Here is a 21937-nt window from a genome sequence, read left to right on the forward strand (position 1 = left end):
ATGGAAGCCACTGTGTTCTTGGGGACCTTCAATGCTGCAGACATTTTTTGTTACCCTTCCCCAGATCTGTGCCACGACACAATCCTGTCTCGGAGCTCTATGGACAATTCCCTCGACCTCATGTTTTTTCTCTGACATGCATTGTCAACCGTGGGACCTTATATAGACAACAGTGTGCTTTTCCAAATCATGTCCAATCAATTGAATTTACCACAGGTGGACTCCAATCAAGTTGTAGAAACATCTCAAGAATGATCAATGGAAACAGGATGTACCTGAGCTCAATTTCGAGTCTCATAGCAAAGGGTCTGAATGCTTCTGTAAATAAGGTATTTCTGTTTTTTATTTGTAATACATTTGCAAAAATGTCTAAAAACCTATTTTTGCTTTGTCGTCATGGGATATTGTGTGTAGATTGAAGTGGGAAAAATTGAATTGAATTCATTTGAAAAATAAGGAAGTGAAGGGGTCTGAATACTTTCTGAATGCACTGTTAGCTTTTCTTTAATTAAAGACAAGGGAACAGACATCTAAACGAATTAAAGTGACATTCAAGTTCACAAATTCCCACATATCCAATGTGGTGTCATGGCAATTCCCACCCCCCACCTCATTTATGATCATCAACTATTACAACAGTTACCATGGAAACAACACTTGCTGGAATGTTCCATCTTGTTGTCATGGCGAGGTACAGTGCCAAGCAGTTCCGGTAAAAAGCACCCCTTACTCCCTTCTTACTCTGAAGGCATTCGGGTGAGTTAGAGTTACTCATTTGTCCACAAAAAAAATCAAGCCCTCTATACAATGTTTTTTGTAGCATTCTCGTTCAATCTCTCCATGTAATTCCGGAGCTCTTGCGAGTCCCCCAGCTCGATGTCCGGACATACCCACTTAATGTCGGTGGTCTGTCCGAGTGCCAGCGGGCTTAGAACTGGGCATCCATTACTGGACTTGATGTTGGCGAAGGTGGTAAATTTGACCCTCTTCCTCTTGGTGGTGGGTGAGTTGAGTGACTCGTTCCTGCCTCCCGGGCAGCCTCCCTGGGCACTACCCTTCAGAACACCGCCGTTCAGCAACTGGCTGCCTTCTTCCAGGGTGCTGCCCAGCTCGTCCTGCTGCTGCTGCAGACACAGGCCCTCCTCCTGGCCAAGCCACACCCAGTCGTGGGCATGGGGCATGGCCTCGGGGGCCTCCAGGGGCAGCTCTTTATGGCGGTACTTGAGGGCGTAGGAGATGCAGTTGATGAGGAAGACCAGGATGGCCAGGCAGAAGACCCCCAGCAGTGCGTACATACCGATCTCCAGGTCAGTGAGGCTGCGGCGTGATGACAACAGATCCTCGTCCGTGCTGCGGCCCCGCGGCAGCTCTTCCTGGGCAGGGAACTCAGAGAATCCGCCAGGGACTCTTCCGTCGGCCGACAGCCTGTCCCCGTTGGGCCTCACTGGGATAGGGGTCTTGACTGTCGTGGCCCCCCGGTTCATGATCCCAGCCTCAATGTCAGAGATGGAGCCTCCGTAGTAGGGCGGGTCTGGTCGTGTTTTGCCTCCAGGGTGGCTGTATGGCTCCTCAGAGCGGCCAAACCTAACGCAGACATTTCCCACCCCGGCTGCCAGAATGGTGCGTCGCTTTGTTTTCTGGCAGATCTCTGATGATGTCATCTCCACACGCACCAGTAACCCCTGACCTTCGCCGTTTGCCACGATGACCGGCCACTTCCACTCCGCGCTGCGCCGTACCGACACCACCTGCTCGTCCAATGAGGTGGCTGTGAGCACAAATTGGGTGGGGTCGTAGTGGTCCAGAGGGGTCATGGAGCCGTCGCTGAATTGGAGCCAGGCACTGATGAGGGACTCCTGAGGACACACAAACACACATGAATACACATGCACACACAAAGACATCGGAGTTCTTCTATCATAAGGGTAAACTCCAAATAAATCTGTCTTAGTAGTGCCTCAACAAAACCAATCTCCACCCACATGTCTACTCTAAAACACCAACTCCCCATGGGACACATAACTGCTGCAGGTATAAAAGGAAAGCATGCTTCCCTGTCATAATATAAAAGTGCTACTATGTTACTACACAGTAGAAAATGGTATGAGCAGGAGTCTAATCTTTTCATCTTCATCAAGAGAGAAAAAGAAAGAATGAGTGAGTGTAGAAGTAAAGAGAGAGAGAGAGAGAGAACCCCTGCAGATGTAAATATATGTTTTAATAGCCAGTTTTAAAAGCAGAGGAGAACTTCAGATGAGAAGAAGGACTCTGCAGCTGTTCCTCTGAAAATATGTCATAGTTTCAGAAAAAGACATCTCCATTGAGATTAGATCAAAACTTTGACATTAGAAACACATCATATTCACTATAAAGGATCAAATGGCAGCAAATGTGACTCCACCTATTCCAGCTGAGAAAGTTGCAGTTTAGCTTTATAGATTGCTCATATATCTCATATAATTCCCATATATAATTTCTATCTATGGGTGAACATATTATATATTTGGTGCATTAGGTTGCTGAGGCATGTGTGTGTGGTAACCTGTTTGAGTTTCTGCATGACTTCCTGTGTGGTAGCAGTGGCGACTATGGCCCTGTTACTCCCTGGGCTGAGCTGGAGGGACAGAGAGAGGCCAGAGACCAGCTGCACTCCCAGCTCTGTCACGCTCACTTTCTCATCCAGAACCCTGACCATCCGCTCAGCCAGGATCAAGTCAGACAGAGGTGACATCACCTGCAACATCATACACACACATTAGTATACAAACAGACCCCCCCCACACACACACACACACACACACACACACACACACACACACACACACACACACACACACACACACGCGCGCTTGTATTGGTTCACATCACCCGGGACGCGCGAAGACGTCAACATGACAAGCTTATATTGGCACTCAAGAAAGAACATAATTGACCTCCTTAGAGGAAACACCATGACCCAAGCTCTTTATTACTGTTCAGTGCTTATATGACCCAAAACAAGATGATGCATGTACTGTACCCTCAATTGCATCTGCGATCGCCAGCCACACTCTCAAAGACGCACACACACAAACTCCACCTGCGTCTGTCTGACTGGCAGTTCCCTGCCTCCCGGGGCTGCTGGAGATGTAAGCATGTAAATGTGTGTGATGTGTGATGAGAAGGGAATCACTCCCATCTGCTCCTATTAGGCCTGAGTCTCCTCTCCACCCTTCTCCTCTTCTCCACCACCAGCCCCTACACAGACCCACGCCTCCACCCTGCCATAATGTACTGTCAGCACTGATCACTGCCTCATCTGTACAGCAATGGTTCCCAATCTGTGGGGCGCACCCCCGGGGTTGGGGGGGTGCAAGGGCCCCCCCAACAAAAAAAGATATGTTTTTAAAGGATTATTCTTGATAGTTGTAATAGTAGAATGCACAAGGTGCAATTTTGAAATTAGGTAGGGCATCATCAGTTTCTCTTGTCATGTTAGTCATTGCATACCTTAAAGAGCCATTAATAACTTGTCAGAAATGTACAGATCAACAAGCCCATGTCAACTAACGTTTTTTTATTTAGGTTTTTTAGCCCATGGATATTGTTGTACTTTTTTGGTCACTCAAATATCACATGTATACACATTAGACATGGCAAAATGTATAGAATTGCAAGAAAATTAGCTTTAAAACTGCAAAAGATTTTTTGCACCCCATGACAAAATGTGTAGAATTGCAGGAAATAAGCTGTATACCTGCAAAATTCTCTCCACCAACAAGAAGGGTGTGATCAGTTTGTGTCATGAACAGTTCTTATACCCATAGAAATAGACGTGGTGCATGTTGGTCCCCAATGCTGGAAGGGGGGCCCATAGTGAAACACTTTGGGAACCCATGCTGTACAGGACCACAGGCTGGGCCAACACACTTCCCATCCACAACACCGTACTGTTAGAGTTGCACGGTTGCATGCTTGCCACATAGATAAACCAGCCGTGTAGATCTGTGTACTGTGACACCTCTAGGGCTGGGTCATACGTCAACATATGCTGTCATGATCATATAGGTAGAGTTACCTTGTTGTTATCTTGATGTTACCTTGGTGCGTTTAGGTCTATTTAGGACAATTTTATTATCTAAGTGGGTACATTGTGTCACTGGTCAGATTAAGCCAAAAGCTTTATCCTAAAATCCAGCAGAACACATACCACCACATTCTCATCCAATGTCCTTTAATCTACTCTAGAATAAAGTGAAATAAAATAATCATTAAATAAAAGTAACTAACAAAGTAAAGAGGGGGACATTATTTAAAAGGGAGACTTTGGGATTTTGGCAATGAGGCCCTTTATCTATTTCCCCTGAGTCAGATGATACCATTTGTATGTCTCTGTGTCCATTATGAAGGAAATTAGAGGTACTTTCATGAGCCAATGGTAACTTTCGTTAGTGTCTATGGGTACCTGCTGGCATGCTACGACTTCCAGTCATTGTGCTAACGTTAGTTAGCATTGTCTCGCAAAACTACCTGTAACTTCCTCAATATCCTCAAGATTATCTCAATATCAAACAATTTGTGGATAACGATTAAGTTATATACTGTGTGTGGAAAACTGAAAACTAGCCGTTATTGGCAGAGACATTTGAAACTCTCTTTCTTTTTGGTTTTAAAACTAATTTACCACCTGGGGGTGTCACCAGGCAGGCCAAAACTCCATCCCACCAAAACAGGCTGAAATTTCAGGCGGTCTTTTCAATAGCTCTTACACCAGTGGAGGCTCCTCAGAGGAGGAAAGGGAGGACAATCCTCCTCAGTGAATTTCATAAAAATAAAAATTGTAAAACATTATAAAAGTGATCATTTTTAGATAAAACTATACTAAATACAGTACCAGTCAAAAGTTTGGACACATCTACTCATTCAAGGGTTTTTCTTTACTTTTACTATTCTCTACATTGTAAAATAATAGTGAAGACATCAAAACAATGAAATAACACATATGGAATCATGTAGTAACCAAAAAATTGTATACCACCCCTACCTTGTCACAACACAACTCAAATGCGTTAAGAAGAAAATACATTCCACAAATTAACTTTTAACAAGGCACACCTGTTAATTAAAATGTATTCCAGGTGACTACCTCAATGTAGAAAATAGTAAAAATAAAGAAAAACCCTTGAATGAGTAGATGTGTCCAAACTTTTGACTGGAATTGTAAATTAATTTATTAATACACACTGTTTTGCGATGAAAGTCTACAGTAGCCTCAACAGCACTCTGTAGGGTAGCACCATGGTGTGGCCGGAGGACAGCTAGCTTCCATCATCCTCTTGATACATTGACTTCAATACAAAACCAAGGAGGCTCATGGTTCTCAACCCCTTCCGTAGACTTAAACAGTAACTATGACAACTTCCGGAGGATGTCCTCCAACCTATCAGAGCTCTTGCTGCATGAACTGACGTGTTGTCCACCCAATCAAAGGATCAGAAAATGAATATAGTACTGAAAGCATAAGCTACAGCTAGCTATCACTGCAGTGCATAATATGTGGTGAGATAGAGAGAGACAGAGAGATTGTATTTGTTTTGCACTTTCAGTTTCACTTACTTAGCAAATGCAGCTATCTAATTTAGCCTACTCAAACACCTTGCTCAAACAGAGGGATGCTGTGTTAATTATGAGTATCCAACACAACACTGAAACTCTTCCAAGTCAAGGTAAGCTTTTGGTTATACTAATTTATTGCCACCGGGGCCTGCCAGTGTAACTGCTAAACTGCTAACTGAGTATACACTGTAACGTTATTGCATGATTGTAGCGGGTTTACTAACACGCTAGTTCTATTAGCAATGTTGACTATGATGTTACTTTAGCTAATATGGTGACAATGATGTAGGCAGTGTGGAGCAATTGATATGATATGGTTTGACTTGGAATGTTTTTTTTTGATTGGTCATAAACAGCTGATGAGTTGTATTGAAGTCCACAAACATTAGGGAAAAAGTGAGAGGAGGAGAGCGCATAGATGTGAGAAAGAATATAACGTGGCTGCTATGAATGTGAATTGTGTTTAGCGTGACCCGAGGTGTATTCATTCTGCCGATTCTGTTGAAAAACGGTCTGTCAATGTCTGTCACCTCAACATTTTCTCTCGACCTGTGTGCACCTACGGTGTAATCTTTCATTCATAGGCTACGTTGTAGCAACCTCATGAGTGTCATGTAGTAGCCTAAACCTATCGATGTTACATTGAACCGGGTGAATGGAATATGAATGACAGTCATCCAATATGCTGTAATAGAAATAAAGCCATGCTCATTCAAAAAATATATTGCCGTCCCTCATCTTAAACAGCATTGACCACCACTGTCATACACTAAAAGGGCATTATCGTAATGTTCACAATTTCACAGTATTATTCCAACCTCAGTGTGCAAATATATATTAAACACAGGTAAATCATGTTTTACTGCACTGGGCCTTTAATTGCATCTGTTGGTGACGTTGTAAAAACATGAATAACAAAACATTGAACCATTCAATGCTGCATTTGAAGCTTTCAGTAAGCTTTTCCCTGCCGTAGTTACTAATGGAAGTGTTAGGGCTTGGGAAAAGCAGTGATTGTGCCTTTTAAAGCTAATAACCGGTTTGTCTGAGGTAGAGTGATTTATCAATTTAGCGGCAGCGCGAACCGCACTGCAGGCAGAGATGTATCTGACACATGAAATGGCTGGATTTTTGGTTACTGTGGAGACCCAGGGCAATCTGCTCCCCTTTCATCAGAATTCCCTTTGATAGTTTGATTCCAAGACCCTCCATGCCAATTGCAGTGATTGCTCTGCTTTTTATCTGAATTTAATTCCAGACAATTGAAGACCCTCTTGTTTGTAGATGGATCTAAAATCACTCCAGTGAACAAAGAGGCAATTTTGCTATCAAATAAAACTTCACAGCTTCTCTAACAGCATTGTCAATACTCCTTTGAGGCTGCTGCATGTGGGTTTCTCTGAGTGCCAGTGTGTGTGCACTTCAGGGGGGAGAGGAAAACATTGATGAAGAGAGACCGAAAAGCATAGTGTTTTCTGTTTTGTGTGTTTCTATGCATGTGAGTGATCAGCATAAGGAGGGGAGGATTAAAACATTACATTTGTTTACTTTGTGTGTGTGTGTGTGTGTGTGTGTGTGTGTGTGTGTGTGTGTGTGTGTGTGTGTGTGTGTGTGTGTGTGTGTGTGTGTGTGTGTGTGTGTGTGTGTAATAAGCCACCTATAATAGCAGGGCAGGGACATGATGGCTTCGTAGCAGAGTGAATGATCACAGGGTAAACAGCTTTGACATCATAAAGTGCCTCTCCACTGTTATTGAGTCATAGTTATTCTCAAACCATCCTAAAGAGCACACACAAATAGAGGGACAATACAGTGCAACCATTGATATAATTTCCATCTATTTCCCAATAGATATCTTTGCTGCGTGTTTCTGTCTGTGGGCCGGGGTCTCCAATGGAAATGAGAAATGGTTCTCAACTGACCAACCTGGGTAACGTAAAGGTAATAGGGTACTGGACACCAACAACAATAAGGAGAGGATATGTATGTCCATGGATCAGGCCTTGGAAGAGCTGTTGTGTTGTTGGGGAAAACCTTGATCGATTGTATTTTACACCGTAAGTGGGCACCCCTCAACGCCCTCCAGAGGAGCCTGCTGTTAGTAATGATCTACATGGGATGGGGGGGTGTCTGGTGGTGTGTGTGAGCCTACACGCCCTCTGAGACTTAGCAGCCTTTATTGGGCGTGTTGCAGGCTCACGTTGCTTTGTCAGTCCCTGATTGGCTAAGTGTTTGTGCTGTGCCGAGATCGATTCGGTAACCTTTTTTAAAAGCCCCACTCACAAAGAGCCTCCGTTTTCTTTGTGTTTTTCCAAACGTTCCTTTTGCACTACCCATTCTCTATTATTTTGTCCAAGCAGGCACTCTTTATCTCTTACTCTCGCTTCATCATAAGGTTTCTCTCTGTTCCTAGCTCTCTCACACACACTGAAGCTCTCATTACCACTCTTTCACCCCACGATCTCTGTCTCTCCCACTTTCGATCACACTCTCGCCATTTCACTCACACTCAAACGTTCAGACTGCTGTGTCACTCTTTAATCACTTCTCTCTCTCTCTCTCTCTCTCCCTTCATCTCCCTCTCTCTCACACCTGTAGTTTGGCTGTGCCAGTGTTGAGGCCAATCAGGACCTGTCCCTCCAGTAGATAGGCCACACGTTGGTCCTCCACCCTCAGTAAATCCTGGACCAGGTCAGTCACGTCCACCTGCCAATCACTGCCCAGCAAGAAGTCCTGTTGGCCATTTCCGTCAACTCCCAGGGCCACAAAGTGTGTGAGGACACGCACCGTGGTGCTCTGGTACTGGGGGACACAGCCACTCTCTGTCCTCTCACTGTCACTTTCATCACCATCATCCGCACTCACCCTCTCATACCTGGAGAAAATAAGAAGGGAAAAAAACAGCTTGGAAAGAAGCAGAATAAAAGGAGCATTTAAGTAGGAAAATGTAGAGCAAATCAACAGTTTACTGCAGTTAACACAGACATATTTGGACGTGGGTATTCGTCAACTCCGAAGCACAGATATAATTATCTCAATGCAACCTAATTTCTGGCTAAAAATATGGTCACATGCAAGGTGAAACTGTTTGATATTTGAGAAAGTCTGTATTTTACAGTACATATCAAATAGCTCTCTACGCTGTTCTATTCTATTCCTGTATGGATTGACGCTGGTAGAGACGAGAAGCAGGTGCAGGGAGTGAACATTTAATAGCAACGGACATGGAAAAGGACAGGACAGCTTCTGGACATGAACACATAACGACAATAATGCTGACACAGGGAACAAACGGGGGAGAAGACAGTTATAGACGGGGCAAACAACAAAGGGAAGGAGTCCAGGTGAGTCCAATGAGCGCTGATGCGCGTAATGATGGTGACAGGTGTGCGTAATGAAGGGCAGCCTGGCGCCCTCGAGCGCCAGAGAGGGAGAGCGGAAGCAGACATGACAATTCCTCCATTACTCTAAATTCACTGTCTCTATCTTCTCCTCCATTTTATTCCATTGTTTGAATTAAACAAGGGATTGAAACCTTGTTACTTTTCCTACTAGCACTGTCTTTGCTGATAACTACTTTATTGAGGGAAAATATACTAACTACAACTGCATACAGTTTGTTGTTGTCTCCCCTAGCTTTCTTAACCTCTCTGGGCTAGGTGGGACGTTTGCGTCCCACCCTAGTCAACAGCCAGTGGAATCGCGTGGCGCGAAATACAAATACCTCAAAAATGCTATAACTTCAACTTCTCAAACATATGACTATTTTACACCATTTTAAAGACAAGACTCTCGTTAATCTAACTACATTGTCCGATTTCAAAAAGGCTTTACAGCGAAAGCAAAACATTAGATTATGTCAGGAGAGTACCCTGCCAAAAATAATCACACAGCCATTTTCAAAGCAAGCATATATGTCACAAAAACCAAAACCACAGCTAAATGCAGCACTAACCTTTGATGATCTTCATCAGATGACACTCCTAGGACATTATGTTATACAATACATGCATGTTTTGTTCAATCAAGTTCATATTTATATCAAAAAACAGATTTTTACATTAGCATGTGATGTTCAGAACTAGCATACCCACCGAAAACGTCCGGTGAATTTACTAAATTACTCATGATAAACGTTGACAAAATACATAACAATTATTTGAAGAATTATAGATACAGAACTCCTTTGTGCAATCGAGGTGTCTGATTTTAAAATAGCTTTTCGGTGAAAGCACATTTTGCAATATTCTGAGTAGATAGCCCAGCCATCACGGCTAGCTATTTTGACACCCACCAAGTTTAGCCCTGACCAAACTCCGATTTACTATTAGAAAAGTTTGATTACCTTTGGTGTTCTTCGTCAGAATGCACTCCCAGGACTGCTACTTCAATAACAAATGTTGGTTTGGTTCAAAATAATCCATAGTTATATCCAAATAGCGGCGTTTTGTTCGTGCGTTCAAGACACTATCCAAGGGTGACGAAGGGTTACGCGCCCGACGCGTTTCGTGACCAAAAAAATCTAAATATTCCATTACCGTACTTCGAAGCATGTCAACCGCTGTTTAAAATCCATTTTTATGCCATTTTTCTCATAAAAAAGCGATAATATTCCGACCGGGAAAGTGTGTTTATGTACAAAGAGAGAGAAAATAAAAGCATGGGATCCCCTCGTGCACGAGCCTGAGTCTCATAGTACTCTGACCGGCCACTATCCAAACGCGCTAATGTTTTTCAGCCAGGGCCTGCAAAGCCACGATTCAGCTTTTTGCCGCCTTCTGAGAGCCCATGGGAGCCGTAGGAAGTGTCACGTAACAGCAGAGATCCCCTGTATTGGATAGAGATAATCAAGAAGGCCAAGAAATGGTCAGACAGGGTACTTCCTGTACAGAATCTTCTCAGGTTTTGGCCTGCCAAATGTGTTCTGTTATACTCACAGACACCATTCAAACAGTTTTAGAAACTTTGGAGTGTTTTCTATCCAAAGCTAATAATTATATGCATATTCTAGTTTCTGGGCAGGAGTAATAATCAGATTAAATCGGGTACGTTTTTATCCGGCCGTGAAAATACTGCCCCCTAGTCATAACAGGTTAGAAGCATGTCAAACGCTGTTTAAAATCAATGTTTATGCTATTGTTCTCGTAAAATATCGATAATATTCCAACCGGACAACGATGTATTCATTCAAAGGCTGAAAGAAAAAAATTGAGAAGTCTCGTGAACGCGCATCTCAGTCTCACTGTCCCCAGGCTGACCACTTACAAACTCTGCTGCTGTACTTTGCCCAGAGACAGCAGACACCCCATTCCCCTTTCTGGCGGCTTTAGAGAGCCAATGGAAGCCTTAGAAAGTGTCACGTTACAGCACTGATGCTGTATTTTTGATAGAAATGCAACAGAAGGACAACAAATTGTCAGACAGGGCACTTCCTGTATGGAATCTTCTCAGGTTTTGGCCAGCCATATGAGTTCTGTGGTATACTCACAGACACCATTCAAACAGTTTTAGAAACTTTAGAGTGTTTTCTATCCAAATCTACTAATTATATACATATTATCGTTTCTGGGCAAGAGTAGTAAGCAGTTTAAATCGGGTACGTTTTTTATCCGGCCGTGAAAATACTGCCCCCTAGCCCCAACAGGTTAAGATGAATGCACTAATTGTAATTCACTCATGATAAGAGTGCCTGCTAAATTACTAAAATATAAATGTAAAATCTATAGGGACCCAGTGTTTTTCATCTACTATGATTAGACCCATTCAGCAGCAGTAGGATGAGGTAAAGTACAGATCAGGGAGAGGTAACCCTGTTCAGCCCAGTGATAGAGAGCGTGGCTCAGGGAATCTAACCTCCTGTAAACAGTGGAGCACTGTGACAGACAGTCAACAAAGAGGCTATTACCCTGACGCCACTCAACTCTCCATTCTCTCTAAACTCTTTACCTCCCATTCTCTCGCTCTACTCCTACAATGTGTTTTGTCATTCAAGTCTCTTTCTCGCTTTTCACTGAATTCATTCTCTTTCACTGAATTCAAACACCTTTCTCTCGCTCTTTCTCTACTCCCACCCTCCCTTCCTTTTTGTGCCCTGGGCTAGGTCAGGTGGCCGGGGGAAGTGTGATACTGACAGCTTCCATTAGGTTAATGAGGTGTGGCCATCCAGGCAGAAAAACAGGCTGACAGGTTAACATGCTGGACCTGCCCGGGCTCTCCATGCCTCCCCCCTCCACCCCATTCACCAGCGTGACGACACTTACATGGCAGCCTAACTCAGGTGACATTAGCGGCGGGCAGCAAAAAATAAAAAAGAAGTGGGCGAGGCATGTTCTCACGGATGGCATTCAGGCCAGATAAGGTCTGGTCGTGTAATAAGCTCGCTTCCAGAAGCACAATATGACTCGACTGGCTCTCTCAGCTCTCCTACCCACTGGACAAAACCACTCAGGGGCAGATGTGTTAGAGTGCCACCTGGTGGCCTGGCTACTGAAAAATCTACAGAACACATGCCTCAACCTAAAAAACATATGCATCAAGCTAGGATGTCATATTTTCTAGAAAAACGGTTCTTTCTATAACAAGGAGAGAAAATGAAATACAGACTCCAACTCTAGTCTTTGCCCTCTTTCTTCCTTGTTCAGACATGCCTTTGCCACCAATCAATCTCGCCCTCACAACAAACAGGAACAAGGTTGACTGCCTTTGTAAGAACTTTTACAGAATGTTGTGGAGGTGAGGACAGAATTGTCAGACATGTTAGTCTTGCGTCTGGCTGACAGAAAGTGAGTCACAGAGAGAATTGACTGAGAGTCACAACAGTAATTGAAAGTCATATTCTTAAGCCTCTCACAACCCCTCGAAGAGAGCATCTGAGTCACTGGCGTCACCTGGGTATCCAGAGAACAGCGGTGGCCATAGAGAGGGAGCGTAATACCGGACAGGTGTAGGCATCATGATTAAGACATTAGCATCATCACAGTTATTCTAAACCTCCAGATGAGGATGGACTTATATGTGGGCAGACTGGTGCATTAGGTTCCAAGGCTACTTAGAAAATAAGTGGTAAATATATGAGAGGTGATGGTAAAACCACTTTAATTAACATGATGTTTGAAGATGATCCTTGAATCTTAGTTTTTTACTCTGCACTACAATTATTATGAACATCTGTTTCCCAAGCAGTATGAACCAGGTAACACATCTCACTGTCTGGTAAAACCACATACCTCTTGCCGGTCGCCACCGGGACCCTCCAGCCCTTGATCTGGCTGAGCTCGGGGTCAGCAACGTCGATGACCAGGGGGAGGCGGGGCATCCACACACTCATCTCCAGCTGGGCGCTCAGGTAGCTGTAGGTGAAGTTGAGCACCGTCCTCATCCTCCCCCTCGTCTCCTTCCCATTCACAAACACATAGTCACAACGATCCGACACCTGGGGGGGAGAAGGAGGAGAAATAGGGAAAATAATTATTAAGAGAAAGAGCAACTAAGAGCAACAAAAGCAACTAAGTTTGACATTTAGGCTAATGCTTTATGAAAGAATACGATGCAACATTTTCTATTATTTTAAGGGCCAAGAGTTATAAATTATTTCTATGCAAATATTAGTCATGCAAGTTTGTATGGCTAGAGGAAGAAAATGTTTTTATGTTTATATCCTTCAAAAGAAAATCAGCCATTTCCAAAGATTTTAAATCTCTCCCTCTGCTCTGTAATGATTTTGATGACAGACTTGGCATTCTTTGACCATACCCTTGAAGTCTCCATTCAAGTGTGTGTGTGTGTGTGTGTGTGTGTGTGTGTGTGTGTGTGTGTGTGTGTGTGTGTGTGTGTGTGTGTGTGTGTGTGTGTGCGCGCATGCAGCCAGATCGTTCAAGATTGACTTTGAAATTGGATGTCTAGGGCAACAGTGAGCGCCATCAATTAGGCTTGGGTTTTGCTAGTGCATTGTGGACAGGGATGGTGGACTGGCGTAATCTCATGACTCCCGTGACTCTGGATCCGAAGATCGTGTTTTCAATCCCAGAGGAAGACCATTTATTTTTTTGCCTATCCCAAACCTTTACCCTTAACTTAACCATTTGTTATGAATGCCTAAACTTTGTTTTAACCCTATCCAAACCTTAACCCTTAACTTGAAAACATTTTGAAGTTTGACGTTTGGATATATGGATCGATGCGGAGCAGGAGGATCAACCCAGGGTGTAAAATAAACTTCTAAATGTTACGTTTGGAGAAACGTGGGTGGGAGTAACATCAGAATCTGAAGTGAAATTGGTAAAAACGGGATATATTGTTGGTGTGTGTGTGTGCATACTGACAAGGCCAGTGTGGAGAAATGGGCTTAAAAGTATTAACAGATAGAGCAGAGAAAGACACAAATCCCAAATGCCAATCAAAAACAAAACCCTAACTTCAAGCCACTTCACGATTGGCTGAATCCGCCCCGTCTCCTCCAATCAGCTCCAAAGCCACTCACATACAGTGCCTGCAGAAGTATTCCCAACCCCTTTTCCACATTTCATTGTGTTACAGCCTGAATTTAAAATAGATTAAATTGACATTTTGTGTCACTGGCCTACACACAATACCCCATTATGTCAAAGTGGAATTATGTTTTCAAAATTGTTACAAATTAATAAAAAATGAAAAGCTGAAATGTCTTGAGCCAATAAGTATTCAACCACTTTGTTATGGCAAGCCTAAATAAGTTTAGGACAACAAATGTGCTTAACAAGTCACATAGTAAGTTGCATGAACTCACTCTGTGTGCAATAATAGTGTCTAACATCCTATATAAATCCGCATATAAATCTGTCAGGATTTTTTGCATTGGATGCTTCTCAATCCACAGCATCCACGTGTTGCACTTCCACATCTGCTGAAAGGTGACAGAGCTAGTGCGGTGTTTGTCAGACCATGAGAGATCTTCTCACAAAATCGTCTACAGCGTCCAAATCGTTTGGCCTATAAACGAATTACCCCTTTATGGGAAGATCAGACTCTCACAAACACGATGGTGTTCTCCATTTTGCTATATGACCCTACAAGCGGCTTTGGACTCGTCTGAAGTAGATACACCCTATCTTCCAATTTCTTTCTGTAGTCTCCAAACGATGTGGGCTACACACTAATATGACCCCTCTGTGTAAACTCCCACGAACACATACATCTTGGTTGTTTAGGATGCCCACAGGCCTCACAAGACTCACCTGAAGGTCCCCCATTACCAGTTTAAAAAATGAATGGAAGTACAGTGCATTTGGAAAGATTTCAGACCTCTTGACCTTTTCCACATTTTGCTATGTTACAGACTTATTCTAAAATTGATTCAATTGTTTTTTCCCTCATCAATCTACACACAGTACCCCATAATTACAAAGCAAAAACAGTGTTTTTTATTCAGACGCGACGCATGGCATTTAGGCCAAAGAGTTCAATCTTGGTTCCATCAGACCAGATTCTTGTTTCGCATCGTCTGAGAAGCCTTTAGGTGCCTTTTGGCAAACTTAAAATGGGCTGTCATGTGCTTTTTACTAAGGAGTGGCTTCGGTCTGGCCACTCTACCTTAAAGGCCTGATTGGTGGAGTGCTGCAGAGATGGTTGTCCTTCTGGAAGGTTCTCCCATCTCCACAGAGAAACCATCTGTTGTTCCGTGTAGTGAATCTGTTATTCAATATGTTTATATGGGCTAATAGCAGTAAGGCCAAATATAATTGTTCATCAAAAAAAAAAATTATACTTCGAAGGGTCTTAAAATTCTAAATCAAATAGCAAAAATTATCCTTGGTATGACAGCCTTAAAACAACTCCATATGGCTTAGTAGACCCCCCCCCGTTTAGACTGTTTAATGCCAGAAATAAAGAGTTAAATAATGTACACGTCAAAAAAAAGGTTTCTTATATCGTTCAGGTATAGGACAGACAATTCAGTACAAACTTCTTTTGATTTCTTGGGGGGGACTATCTTTTGTTCTATTTAGTGAACCTGTTATTCAATGCTTTTGTATGGGCTAATAGCAGTAAGGCAAAATACACTTCTTCAAATAATTTTTTTATATATATTTATTGATACTTCAATGGGTCCTAAAATTCTAAATCAAATAAACAAGACTTCCTTAAAACAATTCCATAAAGCTTTGTAGACAGTGCTTGGACTGTAATGGGTTAACAGACTTTTTGAATGACAATAAGGACAATAACCTAAAACACAAGGCCAAATCTTCACTGGAGTTGCTTACCAAGAAGACCGTGAATGTTACAGAGTGGCCTTGAAGCATTTTGACAATAATAATGGGAAATGTTGCACAATCCAGGTATGGAAATCTCTTAGAGACTTACCCAGAAAGACACAGCCGTAATCACTGTCAAAGGGTGAATGGTATTTCATTTTCAATACATTTGCTAACATTTCTAAAAACATGTTTTCACATTGTCATTGTGGGGGATTGTGTGTAGATGGGTGAGAGAAAAAAACTATTTAATAAATGTTTAATTTAGGCTGTAACACAAAAACATTTGGAATAAGTCAAGGGGTATGAATTCTTCCTGAAGGCACCGTATGTGGCCACTGAACCACAGATGGACCAATGCCATCTTAGGGTTAAATCACTTGATCAGGCATGTCTTCTTTCACAGAAGCCTTGGAGGACAGATTTTGTTTTAGTGTCTCCATATTCAACAGCTTGCCAAAGCCTTTCATTTATAATAACAACCATTTTCCATTCATCTGAAGCTTTGGATGGAGTGATAATGAACATGGGCATCACTGTTTACCTCAGCATATGCCCACAGTTTGGATGTGCAATTAGTCTTTTATAAAACTAGTCAAAAGCAGACTATCATCACTCTTCGCTGGACGTGTCTTGGCAGTTTTGTATACAAATTATTTCAGACCACCCACTCGTCATAGCACCAATCTGACAGTTTAGGCTTCTCTGTCAGCTCAACCTCTCTCTCTTCTCTTGCTCTCCTTTACTCTCTCCTTCTTACTCTTGCTCTCTCTTCTCTCTGCTTCTCTTCTCAGTCTTGTATCTTCATTTAACTGTCATAAAAGCAGGCTGTGCCTTAGAACCTACATTAACCTGGGTGAAGCTTCTCCCTCCCTCGCACCCACCCACCCAGGTGGCGACACACATCTCTGAATACCTGGCAGCTCAAGCACAGCTCAAGCTCAACCTCAACAACATGGAACTGCTCAGGGTCTCCCTAGTGGTGCAATGGCCTAAGGCACTGCATCGTGGTGCTAGAGGCATCACTACAGACCCGGGTTCGATCCCAGGCTGTATCAGAACCTGCTGTGATCGGGAGTCGCAAAGGGCGGTGCACGATTGGCCCAGCGTTGTTCCGGTTAGGGGAGGGTTTGATCGGGGGGGCTTTAATTGGCTCATTGCGACCTAGTGACTCCTTGTGGCTGGCCAGGCGCCTGCAGGCTGACCTGGTTGTCAGGTGAACAGTGTTTCCTCAGACACATTGGTGCAGCTGAGTTAAGCGGGCGAGTGTTAAGAAGCACGGTTTGGAGGGTCATGTTTCGGAGGACGCATGACTCAATATTTGCCTCCCGAGCCTGTTGGGGAGTTGCAGCAATGAGGCAATATCAAAATTGCTGAGAAAAAGAGGGTAAAATACAAAAAAACTACAAATTTACGGAACTGCTCTTCCTCCACAGTGTCGCCCTCCCAGAGTGCAAAGAACCTCGGCATGATCCTGGACAACACCCTGCCGTTCTCTGCAAACATCAAAGCAATGACCTGCTCATGCAGGTTCATGCTCTACAACATCCGTAAAGTACGTCCCTACCTCACACAGGAAGTGCTGCAGATCCTAATCCAGGCACTTGTTCTCCCCCGGTCTGGACTACTACAACTCGCTGTTGGCTGGGCTCCCTGCTTGTGCTATCAAACCCCTGCAATTTATCCAGAAGTTCTCTCATGTCACGTCGCGATGGGGGTAAGTCTGTTTTTGCCTCTTCGTGCGGTGACGTCGATAGACCAGTCGTGGAATTAGTTGGGTTCCAAGTAGCTCTAGATAGCTAGCAGGCTGGTTAGCAGAATGGGCCTTCAGCGGACGTCGCGCCTGAGGGGCCTGTTGGAATCCTCTGGCAGATTATGTCGGTATTCCAGTCGTAGAGGATCGGCGGGGTTCCGTGCCCCGTACCGGCAGTAGAAGGGGTCCGGATATTGTAGCCCAGGAGTGGGCTTCGGTGGTAGCACAGGAGCCCTGGCCGAGCTAGCTTCAGGCTAATTGGTGCTTGCTCCGGGATGGAAATGCTAGCCAGGAGTAGTCACCCGGGATTGCGGTTAGCTAGTTGTGAAGATGCAGATGAAAATGTTCAGAGTTTGCGGTAGGAATCTGGGGATATGGGGGGGGGGGAATATATTAAAATAATAATAGGTCCGTTATGCTCTGGTTTGAGTCACGTTGTTCAAACTGGCGAGAGCTTTCCGAGCTAAAGGTTAGCTGATGACCGCTAGCAATGGTTTGCTGACTGATAGCTGGTAGTGTGACGTGAGTTGTACAAAGGGGACCAAGGCGCGGCGTGTAAAGTGCTCATATTTACTTTAATGAAAACACTAAATCAAAACAACAAAACCAACCATCAACAGTTCCGTCAAGTTACAAGGAACACAACAGAAAACAACTACCCACAAAACCCAAAGGAAAAACAGGCCGCCTAAGTATGGTTCCTAATCAGAGACAACGATAGACAGCTAGCTGCCTCTGGTTAGGAACCATACTCGGCCCAACACAAAGAAATACAACACATAGAATGCCCACCCCACACCCTGACCTAACCACATAGAGAAACAAACCCTCTCTCACAGGTCAGGGCGTGACAGGTAGGTAGCTTCAGTTGAGGGATTCCAGATCCGAAGTAAATAGAAATACTTTAGAGAAAAAAAAATAACAGACCCACGCCACATTGGGTGAGGCGGGTTGCAGGAGCGTATTTAGAAGTTGAGGTTTAGGAAAATATTTTAAAAAGATATGCGAAGAAAAAGATGTAAAAAGATATATACAAGGGACACGACAGGACAAAGACGTCTGACTGCTACGCCATCTTGGATTCAACTTGACTTGCACAGTGTAACCTTCCATTAACACCGAGACGCATTAGACTCGTAATCACCGTCTTTAAAGGTAATTTTCACATGAAAGTACGGTACATAAAGTTTGTATAATACAAACGGAAACTACCTTGACACCAGATCCGTTTTCCAATGAGAGGAAAGGGGCTCCTTAACACACTGGCATGACCTTTGACCTTTCTGAGCTATGAGACAGCCAATAGGGAAGTCACAGTCCTCAGTAACGACACTGGGTGCAATTACGGTTGGCCATGGCTGCTTTCACAATGCTCATCAGAAAAGAATGCCAGAAGTCAGGCAAAAATAGACAGGAGAGAGGGAACAGACACTCCCCAATCAACGCTGCTGGGGAGCTAATATGAGAAATGTTTAATATATCTTAACTATAATTTGGGTGGGAGGCGAGGAGAGGGGGTACAATGGACTGTTCCTAAAGCCTCTCTAATGGGGGTGCTGTGGGGAGGGCTTCTCTCCAGAGGTCAACATCGCTCAGTGGATAATTAAACCTACTGAGAGCTCTCACTCTCTAACTTTCTTTCACACAAATAACAATCTACACACACAAAATACACACATACTGTGCATAATCATACACATACACAAATGCACACCCCCACGCACACATACAGAAATCCCCCGCTCACATTATCATAAACTAAGCAATTATCAGTGTGTGCTGTTTGAGACAAAAACTGTGAGGGAAGTGGAGAGCAGAGTGCTCTCTGTCTATCTGCGGTGAATAGAATCCGCACTATAGATATAACATTATTATTATCAGCATTATCACCATTTTAATTAGCACTGGCACTGGGTCTATATCTAATTAGGGTACCTTAACCAATCTCCTTGGAAAAGATAATTAATTAAATTATCACAAACCCTCAGCATATGGTAATTCTGCCTAACAAGGTTAGAGTATGGTGTTACTCAATATACATACGTACATGTTCACACCAAATTTGGGTTTAAATAGTATTTACAGGTAGGCCGGGTTGCACTTTTTCCATTAATTATAACAAGCAAGCTTAATCAAGCACAGATAGGTTCAAATACTATATTAAATGATTTCAAATACTCAAAAGTCGAGTACACACAACCACATGTTGTTTATTCTGTGTTGTACTAAAGGGCACAGCTTCCATTCATCAAAGCCACTCTACAGGTGTCAGATCTTAATATGACCCATTTCATCACAGGCGGAAAATAATCCTGCAGCAGGAGGATTTGAATAAATATTTAAAATGTATAATTGCCGCCAGGGGGCAGCTGGAAGCGGTGTTTGTAGATTATACAATGCAGTACCTACTTTAAGAGGCTATGGTGTGAGGAAGGCTCTGCAAAGCAACCGACCTCATACATCATGTATTCTCATGGCTTGTCAAAGCATTGTGACCTGCTGTAGGGCAGTGGTCTGAGCAGCACACTTCATCTCTGAGCATCAGGAGTTTGCGCCCAGCGCTGGGCTATTGTTTTGACACTTTGTATGAATGGAAACTTATCTTGGTGTAGCATACCTTTATTATTTAACCAATGCAAAGGCTGCTCCCCTGCCTGCCTCCAAAAAGCACCTACCCTAGTAGGTAGCACTTTTCCAGTAGGTCACTGCCATTTGAGATGGGATTTGTAGGCAGCACTTTTCCAGTAGGTCACTGTCATTTGAGATGGGATTTGTAGGCAGCACTTTTCCAGTAGGTCACTGTCATTTGAGATGGGATTTGTAGGCAGCACTTTTCCAGTAGGTTACTGTCATTTGAGATGGGATTTGTAGGCAGCACTTTTCCAGTAGGTTACTGTCATTTGAGATGGGATCTGTAGGCAGCACTTTTCCAGTAGGTTACTGCCATTTGAGATGGGATTTGTAGGCAGCACTTTTCCAGTAGGTCACTGTCATTTGAGATGGGATTTGTAGGCAGCACTTTTCCAGTAGGTTACTGTCATTTGAGATGGGATTTGTAGGCAGCACTTTTCCAGTAGGTTACTGTCATTTGAGATGGGATCTGTAGGCAGCACTTTTCCAGTAGGTTACTGCCATTTGAGATGGGATTTGTAAGCAGCACTTTTCCAGTAGGTTACTGCCATTTGAGATGGGATTTGTAGGCAGCACTTTTCCAGTAGGTTACTGCCATTTGAGATGGGATTTGTAAGCAGCACTTTTCCAGTAGGTTACTGCCATTTGAGATGGGATTTGTAGGCAGCACTTTTCCAGTAGGTTACTGCCATTTGAGATGGGATTTGTAGGCAGCATCACATGATAACACGTTCACATTCCGCCAAAAGCGAGACGATTGTAGCCACATTGTAGCCCCTGTAGTAGAATGAGCAACTATTTCAGTAAACAACTATCCCAAATTGGAAATATCTGACACAAACAATAAGTAAGCAAGTAACAGAATCAATCTCCTCAGTGCCTGTTAATGAAGGAAGTTGACACCGACCAGAAGAATTATCCAACATTATAGGCTCCTCGTCTCGCATATGGCTTGGTCTGCTGCTCTATCTTTGTGGACATTATCGGTAAGCTTGCATGCATGATATCATAAAGGCAAAAATGATTTTATTGCTTTAAGCAATTTACTGACTGTTTAAGAATGATTAAGGGGCTCCCGAGTGGCACAGCGGTCTAAGGCACTGCATCTCAGTGCTAGAGGCATCACTACAGACCCTGGTTCAATTCCAGGCTGCAACACAACCGGCCGTGATTGGGAGTCCCATAGGGCGGTGCACAATTGGCCCAGCGTGGTCCGGGTTAAGGTTAAGCCCAGGGTAGGCCGTCATTGTAAATAAGAATTTGTTCTTAAAAACCTGTTGGGGCTACAGGTTAGCAATGAACCCCGAGACGGGATTGCTAACAAGGCTGGAAATTCAAACCATCAAAAATCTAATAATTTCAATTTCTCAAAAAATCAACTATTTTACACAATTTAAAAGATAAACATCTCCTTAATCTAACCACATTGTTCGATTTTCAAAGAGGCTTTACGGCAAAAGCATAAAGTTAGATTATGTTAGGACAGTACATAGCCACAAAAGTACAAACATCCATTTTCAATTCAAGGTCAGGCGTCACCAAAAGCAGAAACCAGCTAAAATTATGCACTAACCTTTGGCAATCTCCATCAGATGACACTCCTTGGACATTATGTTATACAATACATGCATTTTTTGTTCCATCAAGTTCATATTTATATCCAAAAACAGCATTTTACAGTAGCGGTGAAATTCAGATTTTTTTCTTCTCTGAAATGCTTCCGGTG

General features: G+C 43.3%; 1 protein-coding gene across 1 annotated transcript in view; it reads right to left on the minus strand.

Moving 5' to 3' along the window:
• Window positions 1-309: 309 nt before the first annotated feature.
• LOC106563163 (transmembrane protein 132D) overlaps window positions 310-21937 on the minus strand; it is a 92180-nt gene continuing 70552 nt past the window's right edge. The window contains exons 5-8 of the mRNA XM_045688884.1: window positions 12822-13027; window positions 8188-8470; window positions 2543-2734; window positions 310-1856 (exon numbers count right to left, since the gene is read on the minus strand). Coding sequence (XP_045544840.1) covers window positions 801-1856; window positions 2543-2734; window positions 8188-8470; window positions 12822-13027 — 1737 coding nt within the window. The 3' untranslated portion in view covers window positions 310-800. The remainder of the gene's footprint in view (window positions 1857-2542; window positions 2735-8187; window positions 8471-12821; window positions 13028-21937) is intronic.

The sequence above is a fragment of the Salmo salar genome, chromosome ssa11 (assembly GCF_905237065.1).
Source record: "Salmo salar chromosome ssa11, Ssal_v3.1, whole genome shotgun sequence".
NCBI classification, from domain to species: Eukaryota; Metazoa; Chordata; class Actinopteri; order Salmoniformes; family Salmonidae; genus Salmo; species Salmo salar.